Below are 13,665 nucleotides of genomic sequence, written 5' to 3'. Positions count from 1 at the left end.
CTCTCTGCAGGAGTCTTTAATTAGCTCATACTTGACAGACATTGCCCTTCCCAAGTTAACCAAGGAGGCGTCTGAGTTTTTGGATTCCCCGATAACAATAGAGGAGTTGTTCACTGCTATAAAAAATTGCCCTGGGGGTAAGAGCCCAGGCCCAGATGGGTTTTCCTCAGTGTACTATAAAAAGTTTAAGGAGATTCTAGCGAACCCTCTTCTGGATTTATTTAACGGACTCCGAGACAGCCCCACACTGTCTCGGGTACTCTTAGAGGCCCATATCACGGTTATACCCAAACCGGGTAAAGTCGCAGATTCCCCCGGACAATTTAGGCCCATATCCCTAATCAATTCGGACATGAAATTACTAGCAAAGATTCTCGCCACCAGAATAAATAAATATCTTCCTGACCTGGTCTGTAATGACCAAGTGGGCTTTGTCCCTGGCCGTGAGGCCAGAGATAACACGATTAAGGTGACACAACTGATTAATCATGCTAGGATCTCGGGTATCCCCATGGTGCTCTTCTCCACCGATGCGGAGAAAGCCTTTTATAGGGTGGATTGGCTTTTTCTGCGTCGGGTTTTGGAAAAGATGGGATTTGGACAAACGTTCTTACATTACGTTTTTGCACTATACTCAAACCCTTGTGCTAGAATTAGAGTGAATGGCACTTTATCGGATTCCTTCGACATTAGCAATGGCACCAGACAGGGTTGTCCCTTGTCACCATTGCTGTTTGCCCTGTCGATTGAAGTCCTGGCCCAGAAGGTCCGTTCTAATACCCTTATCACAGGGATCACGCTAGACAACACAGAGTATAAGCAAGCGCTATACGCGGATGACGTTCTCTACACCCTGTCTAACCCTACTGATTCTATCCCTGAGTTATTGAGTGAACTTGAGGCCTATGGAGGAGTCTCAAATTTCTCACTTAATTTAACTAAGTCTGAATTATTAAATGTTAATACCTGCCCACAAACTATCCAAACTCTACAACAGAAATACAAACTTACCCTAGCTAATAAGAAATTAAAATACTTAGGCATATATTTGGCTTCTGATCCTGCTGACCTTTTTAAATATAATTATACCCCACTTAAGAGTGATATTGCTGCTGACCTTTCTTCTTGGAAGAATAAATATATCTCTTGGCTAGGCAGAGTAGGGGTTATTAAAATGAACATCCTGCCCCGAATCCTATATCTTCTTCAAGCCTTGCCTATCGCGCTTCCTAGAGGATACATGGCCCAGATGCAAAAATTAATAGAGCAATTTATTTGGGCAAACATTAAACCCAGGATACCAAAGCGCACTATGTACCTTCCGAGAGATAAAGGGGGACTGGGGTTACCAGACCTTGCATCTTATAAACGAGCGATAGGCCTACAGAGGATAGTTGAATGGGCACACAACCAGGAATCCAAAGCGTGGATTACCTTAGACAGACAGATTTTCAAGCTTCAAAATATGGGCTCAATAGCCTGGCTGCCACCGTCAATGCTCCCCAATAAGATTTCGCAGTACCATTTAACGGAAGAAATACTCCATAATTGGGATGTGACTATAGCCACATCTACACATATCTCTTCAAAGCACTCCCCACTTACACCAATCTTTGAGCACCCGGAGCTTCCACATTATAAGTTAGGCTACCATAAAATAAAACCTTATAAAATGAAAGAGGGGTCTATTTCTGGTGTAGTTGTAAATGGGAAAGTCATCTCACAAGCAGAGCTTAAAGAAACCCAGCCCATTTTATTTGCCTCATGGCTACAATATAATCAATTGTTACACTTCATCACCGGGCATAAACATAAACAAGACTTGGGAAGATCTCTCACCCCATTTGAAAGGTTATGTATAACGGAAAGTGTGCCGAAACACTTGATCTCCCTCTTATATAAGTTGATGGTCCAGCAGGGACCTGATGTGCTCCCGACCTATGTATCGCGATGGAATGAAGACCTGGGTTTGGAGCTGGACTCCGAGTCCTGGTTAAGGGCATTTGGAATGGTTAAAAGATCCTCTGTATCTTCAAACATCCAAGAAACTCAGATAAAATTTATGAGCAGATGGTACCTGACTCCCACTAGGCTACACAAGATATTCCCGACCGTTAGCCCTAAGTGTTGGAGAGGTTGCGGTGAACACGGCTCTCTCTTACACATTTGGTGGTTCTGCCCGTCTCTTACACCCTTTTGGAGGGAGGTTAGGACAAAAATTTCTGAGATTTTAAACATTGTAGTACCGAACTCACCTGAGTTTTTACTCTTCATAGACTTGCCAAAAGCTCAGAGTCAGGCACACCTAGCCCTACTGCTAATTATGATCACAAGCGCAAAAAAACTGATTCCCAAAAAATGGAAAACACAAGGCCCACCTACAATAGGAGAATGGTACTTGCAGGTAGAAGAGATGCTCCTTATGGAGCGGAATTACTACTTGAAAAATCATAAATTAGACAAGTATGAGTTTATCTTGGCCCTCTGGCATGGTACTATATAAACACCCTAAGTACGGCATGACTGACCGTTTCCCGCCACTCCCTCCCCCTCTTTCCCTCCTCCCCCCCCCTTTTTTTTTTTCTCTTCTCTTTTCTCTCTGCTCTCTCAGGACCCCATGAGCTAAGGGTTCCTCTTTACCTCTTCAGTTCCAATGATCTTCCCCTTCCTTGTTTGTCTTCTATTTTTGATCTTCTCACTTAGACCTTAATTTGAAAAACTACTTTGACCTAGCGTTCCCATCCTGCGTGTTGGGATCGCAGAATATCTAAGCATTACGATGAAGAATCTAGTAGATATTATAACACTGCTGTTACGAAAGTGTTTTGTTTTTTATGCATATTTGAATGTGTTTTTGTGCAGCATAATTTCTGTATGTAATTTTTCTTTATCTCAATAAAGCTCTTTTGAAAAAAAAAAAAAAAAGAAAAGCCCCCAAAATAATAAAATGCCCTACCCTATCCTAAATTACAAAGTAATGAGCTCTTTTACCAGCCCTTAAAAGGGCTTTTTGCGGGGCATTGCCCTAAAGTAATCAGCTCTTTTACCTGTAAATAAAAATACAATACCCCCCCCCCGAACATTACAACCCACCACTCACATACCCCTACTCTAAAACCCACCCAAACCCCCCTTAAAAAAACCTAACACTAACCCCCTGAAGATCTCCCTACCTTGAGTCCTCTTCACTCAGCCGAGCCAATTTCTTCATCCAAGCGGGGCAGTAGAGGTCCTCCATCCGGTTGAGTCTTCATCCAAGCGGGGCAGAAGAGGTCTTCCATCCGATTGAAGTCTTCATCCAAGTGGAATCTTCTATCTTCATCCATCCGGAGCGGAGCGGCAGCATCCTGAAGACCTCAGACGCGGAACATCCATCCTGGCCAGCGACTTCCCGACGAATGACGGTAGCTTACCACTACTGTAAGCAACGCTGGTATTGAGGGTTGAAGTGGAGCTAAATTATGCTCAACGCTCACTTTTCTGAGGCTAACACAGCCATTCAGACAACTCGTAATACCAGCGTTGTCTTAAGGGTGCGCTGGAAAAAAAAGTATCGTTAGCACCACAGGTCTTTACCGACAAAACTCTAAATCTAGGCGTGAGTGAAGAAACCCTGAGTTGCCTATAGGAGGGCTAAAAATCTTAGAGAAACTCCAGTCCTTACTGATCCTGTAGTAAGTAGGATCATACAGATGCATTTCTTGCACTACGTGCAATTCCATGATCCCGGGAAATCATTTAAACATCCACATAACAATAACAACAACCAATACTACTTAAAATTCTACCTTACTTGTACCACCACATTTGTAGTTTACCTTTTGAATTGTTCATGTGGTTTGTATTACATTGGGAAAACGGAGGACGGCGCCAGGACCAGATTTGCCGACCATCGATCTGCCATTAGATCAGCCATTAAAGCGGGCAAAAGTGATCAGCCTGTCGGCACTTCCTTGAACATAAACATTCCCTTTCTGACTAGAGATTCAGCCTGATCGATCACATCCCCCCACTCAGGAGAGGTGGGGATTGAAAGAAATTGCTATTAAGATGTGAGGTAAAATGGATTTATCACCTTAATACCATCCAACCTAATGGACTTAATGCCAACTTAGATTGGCACTGTTTCCTCTAACATATCTTCTGAGAGTACAATATGAACACTAATTACACATATAATTCTGAATAGAATACCCTACAATTGACTTTATATAGAGTTTAATTTATTTGGTTTAATTCAGTTAATACATATTCATATTAAGGCTGACCCATATAGTCATGACATAAAAGTTTTGAGTTCCACTACTATCCATTACATAATTTAGATTATGACAAACACAACCATTTTTTATAGTTTCAACTTATTTTCTGTTATAGTCTTATTTTTTGTGTTATTATTCCTCTCCTTTACTAGTCATGCTTTACGCCCCAGCTACAGAGTTGACCATCACAATAGCAGCTAGTGCTTATACCTGACTGCTTTTTTATGTGAATATTGAATGCAACATAACTCATGTGTTTATTTATTTTTTAGTTATGTTTTTCTAGCAATCAGATTGGCTACTCAGATCGTCACAAGGTGTGTGTCACTATACACGTAACGTATTGGCTATCCAGACCATTGTGTCACACTCCCCACTGCATGATGACATGCTGAACTGGGGGAGTGTCCATGATGTCCTCTATACACGGAAGTAATCTCCGTGGCTAATACAATCTTCCTGCCAATTCAGGTATGAGCTGTGGGCTGTACACACATTGCTTTCTATAACAGCATTAGAGGAGTTATATAACACATATGTGATGTTCTGAGATATTAATTATATGAGTCAGAAAGATTGGCAATCATAATTTTGACATGCTACATGATTAGCTAACATATGTGTGCACATTAGGATAAACATTTCATTAGCATGTTCAATATAGACATTATATTTACACTGTTTCATTCCATTGATTCCCTAAATATCACCATGTTCTCACTTTATATGGACATATACACGTATAACACTTCTATTAAGCAATATTCTATTCATATTGTTTGTTCCTATGGATACTGCAATTGTGTCACTTCCTGGGGGTGGGGTTACAGGCTATTTAAGCACTTTATTTTGCTCACTTTGTTTGGTCTGATGAAGGGGACGGTTGGCTCCCTGAAAGATCACTGTAAACAATAAACTATTGATTTTCTGAAAGTCCAGTGAGTGCGGTTCTGTAACTTTGAAGTGGATATTGATGTTCCTGACACCCTGGCTGATATTTCATGAGGTGAGAGTGCAAATCCCTATGCACTTTTGTATATATATATATATATATATATATATATATATATATAGTTTTTGTGGAAATACATTTTTTGCAATGTTATGCATCTAAAGAGGTAATATTGTAACCTATAAAAATTCATGTATATTTTCTATTTTATAAACCAATATATTATATTTATATAAGATATAAGGAGAAGTGAAATGCAAGTGTATAATCTTCATACATCACTTACCTGCTTGTTTAGAAAGATGTAAATGACAGGGTTGTATACAGTGCTACTTTTGGCCAGTATGGAAGGAATGATGCTTGCTGATGGCGTGATCAGACCTGGTTTTCCGAAGGTTGCGATGAGTGCCATTATCCCATATGGCAGCCAGCAGAGCAGGAAGCAGATAACCATCACAATAACCATGACAAGCACTCTATGTTCTCTTGTGCGTCCTGCTCCTTTGCTGATCCCACTGACCTGCAAGTCATCAAACAAACAGGCGAGTCAGGGGTTAGAACATCACCTCACACTTATTTAATCGGAACATCTAATGCACTTCAAACCACCTTCTTCCTATGTGAATAGACAGCATCTATTTCTAGATAAAACATGGGTAATCCAGTTACCCTTTTAACACAGAGGACTAGTACAATTAGCCCTTTTTAGGTTTTGACATCAAGAGGACATAAGGTCTTTGAGCCACAGAAAACTAATAAATATGACATAATGCCGAGAAGCATTCCATGAAAAAGGATGAAACAACAGTTAGAGGATGCCTGATGTACTGAATCTGTCTGCAGCAATGATTGTTGTTTGTGTTCTTAAATCATAATTTATTAAGCTTTTGTGTTGTCTTGCACTCAATACAAGACATTAATTATCAACAGTTTGACAGCAATTAGAAAGTACGTGCAATAATTAAACAGACTGCACCAGTATGGACTGTTTATAACTGTAATCTATCATTTGTTTATGCAGCTTTAGAAATAGCTTTGATGCTTTATAAACAATTGATAGCATGCAATGCATGTCAATGACAGTGTGTAGAAGGTTTTATGAATAATGCTATTCAGTTGCACAATCAGTAAATGAATCTGACTACATTATGCTGCTGTCACTTTTTTCCCCCAATACAAAATCAGAATACAATTAGCTAAACTGGCTAGACTTTATTTCTGTAATTATATTTTAAGAAATATTCAAACATACCCTGTTGAAAAGTAGCCTGGCGGCTACTCACGGTGCATTATTCTACCTGACAGATTAAGGTATCCCTGAAAGGAATTTCAGAGAAAAAGCTGAACATTTCCGTAACTTAAAAATTTGCAATACCCATCACCTGCTGATAGCGTTGCTAGGTGTCCATCACAGTATATATTGCAGTCAAGTAAAATATATGCAGTGGCGTCACTAGGGGGTCCAAGGGGAGCACTGCCATTTCAACATAATGGCTATCCTCCCATGTGCCCCCCAACTGTGAACTACCCTCAGGTTTCCCACCACCTCCTCATACAGGATTCACCCAGCCCCACCAAAGGACCACCCAACCCAGCTTACTGAATGTCCGGTACCATCACCAGACCATCCAGTCCCCCCCTTTTGTCACGGCTCTGCACACAAAACATTGTTGGACCTTTGGAAAGTGCCCCCACGAGTATTTAAGTCCTTGAGACGTCACTGAATATATGAAAAAAGAAACACAAATCTGATTAGGTTTGTTCTTGGATCTGATGTTTAATGTTGCTAACAGTAGCTATGTCACACATAAATGTTAGCTGTCCCTTTTTCCCCAGAACCGTGCTATTTTTCTAGCTTCTTGTACCTGCCTGGAGTGCCTGTACCTTTTTATCACTGTTTAGTTTCATAATATTGTGTGAAGTGCAGTATTCCCACTACAGGAGGTCATTGCGGCTTTAATTTCACTCTGTTTTCATTACCATTCTCATTACTGTCTGTAAGATTTGGGGTGTCCTACATAAGAGGCTGAAAGCTTAATCATTTATTCCTTGCTTGCTTACGCCCAGATTATGAGTTTTGCGCTAAACATGGTGCGAAACTAACGTCAAAAAAGTTGCGTTATTTCACTCTCCATAGCGCTGCCATTACCAGTAATTGGAAAGCCTCCTAGTGCATGCAATATGGTGGTGTTAAGCTCTATACCACACAAAAGCCAAGGGCTGATTTGACGTGCTTGTGCATGCTTTCCCCCATGGACATCAATGGGGAGAGAGTAATAGAAAAAAAACCTAACACCTGAAGTGCGGAATGGAAAATCTCTGTAACACAACCCAATTGATGTTTATGGGGGGAAAAAAAAAAAACCCTTAGTCTAAACACCTCTAATCCGCCGCCCCCGACATCGTCGACACCTTAATAAAGTTATTAACCCCTAATCCGCCACTCCTGACATCGCCGACACTAATAAAAGCTATTAACCCCTAATCCACTGCTCCCAGACTTCGCCGCCACTAAATAAAATGATTAACCACTAAACCTCCGGCATCCCATATCGCTGATACTAAATAAGCCTATTAACCCCTAAACCTCTGGCACCCCACATCACCGCAACTAAATAAACCTATTAACCCCTAAACTGCCAGCCCCTTCACATCGCAAAACACTAAATGAAACTATTAACCCCTATACCTAACACCCATCTGACTTTAAATTAAGTTTACAACATAACTATATTTAAATAAATAAAAACTTACCTGTGAAATAAAAATAAACCTAAATTTAAACTATAAATTAATCTAACATAACTATTCTAATAAAATAAAAAAACTGCCAATTAAAAAATCCAAATTCCAAATTTAAAAAAACCTAACACTACGAAAAAAATAAAAAAATCTAAAATTACAAAAAATAATAAACACTAAATTATGAAAAAATAAAAAACACTAAGATTACAAAAAATAATAAACGAAATTATAAAAAATAAAAACAATTACACCTAATCTAATAGCCCTATAAAAATAAAAAAGCCCCCCCAAAATAAAAACACCCCATAGCCTACGATAAACTACTAAGGGCCTTTTGTAGGGCATTGCCATACGTTAAACAGCCCTTTTACCTGTAAGAGAAATAAAAAGTCCCCCCAACAGTAAAAGCCACCACCCAATTAACCCCCCAAAATAATAAACCTAACTATAAAAAAAACTAAGCTACCCATTGCCCCTAAAGGGGCATTTGTATGGGCATTGCCCTTAAAAGGACATTCAGCAATTTTTCAATGCCCTTAAAAGGGCGCTCAGCTCTTTTACAATTGCCTAAAGCCCTTACAATTGCCTAAAGCCCTAATGTAAAACAAAAAAAACACCCAAATTAAAAAAAAAAAAAACTAACATTAACTCCATTAAATCTACTCACAGTTCCTGAAGTTCGGAAATCCATCTTTATCCAGGCGGCGAGAAGTCTTCATCCAGGCAACGACACCTTCATCCATCTCGGGGATGTCTTTTATCTTTATCCTGGCGGCGCGGAGCAGAGCTATCCTGGAAGCCGATCCCATCCAGCGCGGAGGGTCAAATCAGCCAATAGGATTTCAGTAGCTCTCATCCTCTTGGCTATTTATATTGTAGTTTTAATTTAAAGTTAGGAGGGTGTTAGGTTTAGGGGTTAATATATTTAAATAGTGTTGGCGATGTGGGTGGGCGGCAGATTAGGGGTTAATAGGTTTATTTAATAGTCATGATGTGGTTGGGTAGCAGATTAGGAGTTAATAGGTTTAATAAAGTATTTTTGATGTGGGAGGGCGGCGGTTCAGGGGTTAATATGTAGTTTATGGGAGTTAGTGTACTTTGTAACAGTTTAGTTATGAGTTTTGTGAAGCATTTTTGTTTTGCAAAATCCATAACTACTGGTCTCAGATGGCGGTATGGATCATGTCGGTATAGGCTGTAACGCAAGCATTTTAGCCGGACCACACAACCTGTAATACTGGCGCTATGAAAATCCCACACAAAAACGTTATTTTTTTTAGTGTGCGGAATGGACGGTGCATTACAGGCTAAATTGCTGGCGGTATAACTATACCGACACAACTCGTAATATGCGTTCCTGTCCTTTTCAGAGTAATAGCCAATTTTAAAGACGTACCACACCATAACGCAAAACTTGTAATCTAAGTGTTATTGAGGTGCTGAGCTGTAAGGCTATTCTTCTTATGCTAATGATGTGATTGACAGAAGGTAAGGGAGGTAATGATTTAACCTGCAATAAGCAATCAATACGGTTAAATTATGCTACTAGTATTTTCTGTGGTTGTTTTGTAGTGGATCTAAGTAGGTGAAGCTATGAAAACCATAAATGGGTGTGGCTTTGCTACAAAGTGTCATTTTTTTAAAAAAAAAATATGGAAATATGGGGTCATATGTCTAATCTGAAGTCTTGTAACCAGTCAAATACTTTGTCATATATCATATATCTTTTAACCCTTATAAAATGTTTATTAATATTTATATTTAATATTTTATCAGAAATTGTATGTATGAGAATAATTATTTATTTTAGTGTATTTATTTTGTGTTTGGTGCAACGTTTTCTTTTAACTCTTACACTTCGCATTAGGTCTTCAGGCGCACTAATCCGTTGAGCGCAAATTTTATTTGTGCTCTAGCAAAACCATTTACTATCAACATGTAATATGTGAGCTAGTTAGTGCGATAACAATTTTGCTTATCGCGTCTCGAGCTAACAATAGTGTGCCACTTGTAATCTAGCGCGCTATTGGCAATATACTTCCTGAACTAATCTCTCACAAAGGGAGAATTCCCCATAGTTAGTTGAGGGTTAAAATTAGCAGCTACATAATTGTGTAGCCCATGAGAAATTCTGTTTAGATGTCAAGCTTTAAAGAGATATTCCAGCCAAAATTGGAAACCACATGGGTGCATTTCGGTATTGAACCGAAGCAATTTTGTAATGTACATGCATTAGCAAAAATGCTTCTTATAAAAGCTATAGCTGTTTTAAAAGTGTATTTAAGTATGCACCGTGCACCAGCATTTTAAATACAACACTTGTTTAGGGAGCCTAAGGTGCTTGTACCATCTGATAATGACTCAATTTGTTAATTGCTGACATGATACAAGCCCCACTGATTATCTGAGCAGCTGCATTATTTAAAATGTGGGTGCAGTGAAAATATCTAGCTATGCTTCACATGCACGTGCAGCGAAAAATGTTAACACTAAAACAGTGATAACTCTTAATAGAAGTAATTTTGCCAATACATGTATATTGCAAATATGTTTCTATTCAAAGATGCAATAAATCTATGTGCATTTAAATTTTGACTGCAATGTCCCTTTAAGCCACATTAAATTGATTTAATCTAACCCTTTGTACTGAATGGTGAATCAGCATCTTAGGCAATTAAAAGCTTCATGTCTTTGCAGAAAGTAGAATCTCAATTAAACATCCCCTTTGATTGTCTAATATAACTCACCATTTAATGGGAAGGATTGGAAGATAATGATAAATCTGTGATCATCTCATTGGGTCTATTAACATTTGTTCTAGGAAATTTATGGCAACAGAAAGCTTGAAGCATATTCTAATTAAATGATGCTAGTAAAATATATGGGGATAATTGATGCAAACAGAAAAAAAAAACTTTGATGTTCAGGTGAAGATTCAAAAATAAAAAGCAAGAAAATCCTTTAATTGTTGAAATGAATAAATGAAAATGGGTAAATAATTAGAAACAATCTTTGCAATTAAATGAAACATGAAATATAGTTCAATTCAATTTATAATTTACAGGGACAATTTTATTAAGTAATATTCAAGTCTAAGTGTATTTGCTATATAAAATATATAAAAATGTATGCATTTGATTACTAAAAACAACTGATAAAAATGTATATATTCGATACTGTATATATATATATATATATATATATATATATATATACTATATATGTATATATATATATATATATATATAAACACACACAACTACAGAGCAAATGATAATATGTAACATGGCAGATTTGCCAGTTTTTTTATATTACATCACATCCTTATCAACTTCACAGCCTTCGACAACATGACCAATTTACAACATTGTTGCACACTATAAAAATACTGATGCTAATCCTGCATTTCTAGATGCACAGTAGAAGGAAATATAATTGTAAAAGTTATCTAATTGTTGGACTTGAGCATTTAACAAGTGCCTTTGGCTGTTGAATTTGATGTGTGATTTGTTGCCTATATTTAGTGGATAACTTGTAGTTAGATAGATTGTGATCACTGAAGTCATGCGTAGTATGGCAATCCAATCTTTTTCCAGTACAGAAATGGAGTTAACATTTTGATTATGATAATTCCAATGTTGGAAAACTAGTATCTGCAGCTGATTAACAAAATCAGTAGCACTGGAATTGACTCCAAAATGATTAAATATGCATAATTCAAAAGCTTTGTAAGACTCTATTATTATTTATCTGTTTTTCCTGAAATTTATCTTTGAAAATTGTGATGTCTCCACTCAAACCAGGGAGGCTGGTGTGCATTCTATGGAATGCAGAACCCTAATACATCTACTTGCAAAATACTTGGCTAGATTACGAGTCTTGAGTTATGAGTAAAAAAGCAGCGTTAAGCCTCATAACCCTGCTTTTTTTACTACCGCTGGTATTACGAGTCTTGCAGATTTAGGGGCACCGCACACTTTTTTGGCCTTACCGCAAATCAACTTACACAAATTGCATATAGTCTTTTTTCTATGGGACTTCCATAGCGCCGGTATTATGAGCTTGTCCTGGGAGGCCAAAAAGTGAACACCCTATCCCATCAAGATTCGTACCGCATTCTAAAGTCAGTAGTTATGAGTTTTACACTACAAAGCTGTAGCATAAAACTCATAACTAAAGTGCTAAAAAGTACACTAACACCCATAAACTACCTATTAACCCCTAAACCGAGGCCCTCCTGCATCACAAATAATAAAACAAAATTATTAACCCCTAATCTGCCGCTCCGGACATCGCCGCCACTATAATAAACATATTAACTCCTAAACCGCCGCACTCCCGCCTCGCAAACACTATTTAAATATTATTAACCCCTAATCTGCTGTCCCTAACATTGCCGCCACCTACCTACATTTATTAACCCCTAATCTGCTGCCTCCACCACTATATTCAATTTATTAACCCCTAAATCTAAGTCTAACCCTAACACCCCCTATCTTAAATATAATTAAAATAAATTTAAATAAAACTTACTATCATTACCTAAATAATTCCTATTTAAAACTAAATACATATAAAATAAACCATAAACTAGCTACAATATAACTAATAGTTACATTGTATCTAGCTTAAGGTTTATTTTTATTTTACAGGCAAGTTTGTATTTATTTTAACTAGGTAGAATAGTTACTAAATAGTTATTAACTATTTAATAACTACCTAGCTAAAATAAATACAAATTGACCTGTAAAATAAAACCTAACCTGTCTTATAATAAATCCTAACCTAACCCTAGAATTAAATAAATTCCCTAAATTAAATACAATTAACTAAATTCAAAACAAAACATTAATTACAGAAAATAAAAAACAAATTACAAGATCTTTAAACTAATTACACCTAATCTAATAGCCCTATCAAAATAAAAAAAGCCCACCCAAAATAAAAAAAAACCCTAGCCTAAACTAAACTACCAATAGCCCTTAAAATGGCCTTTTGCGGGGCATTGCCCCAAATAAATCAGCTCTTTTACCTGTAAAAAAAATACAAACAACCCCCCAACAGTAAAACCTACCACCCACACAACCAAACCCCCAAATAAAATACTAACTAAAAAAACCTAAGCTCCCCATTGCCCTGAAAAGGGCATTTGGATGGGAATTGACATTAAAAGGGCATTTAACTCTACTGCAGTCCAAACCCCTAACCTAAAAATAAAACCCACTCAATCCTAACACTAACTCCTGAAGATCCACTTACCGGGAGAAGTCTTCATCCAAGCGGCAAGATGTCCTCAACGAAGCCGGCAGAAGTGGTCCTCCAGATGGGCAGAAGTGGTCCTCCAGACGGGCAGAAGTCTTCACCCAGACAGCATCTTCTATCTTCATACTTCCGATGTGGAGCAGCTCCATCTTCAAGACATCCGGCGTGGAGCATCCTCTTCAATCGACGTCTTCTTGCTGAATGAAGGTTCCTTTAAATGACATCATCCAAGATGGGGTCCCTTGGATTCCGATTGGCTGATAGAATTCTATCAGCCAATCAGAATTAAGGTTGAAAAAATCCTATTGGCTGATGCAATCAGTCAATAGGATTGAGCTCGCATTCTATTGGCTGAATTTCAACCTTAATTCCAATTGGCTGATAGAATTCTATCAGCCAATCGGAATCTAAGGGACGCCATCTTGGATGACGTCATTTAAAGGA

The 13,665-nt window shown here is 38.0% G+C and overlaps 1 protein-coding gene across 1 annotated transcript in view; it reads right to left on the bottom strand.

Annotated features, from left to right (window-relative positions):
- LOC128657235 (parapinopsin-like) overlaps window positions 1–13,665 on the bottom strand; it is a 707,525-nt gene that overhangs the window by 304,135 nt on the left and 389,725 nt on the right. Inside the window, exon 4 of the mRNA XM_053711500.1 lies at window positions 5,501–5,734. Coding sequence (XP_053567475.1) covers window positions 5,501–5,734 — 234 coding nt within the window. The remainder of the gene's footprint in view (window positions 1–5,500; window positions 5,735–13,665) is intronic.

This window comes from Bombina bombina, chromosome 4 (genome assembly GCF_027579735.1).
Source record: "Bombina bombina isolate aBomBom1 chromosome 4, aBomBom1.pri, whole genome shotgun sequence".
Taxonomy (NCBI): Eukaryota; Metazoa; Chordata; class Amphibia; order Anura; family Bombinatoridae; genus Bombina; species Bombina bombina.
The sequence above is the reverse complement of the archived record's forward strand: the minus strand, read 5'-3'. Positions and strand labels throughout refer to the sequence as shown.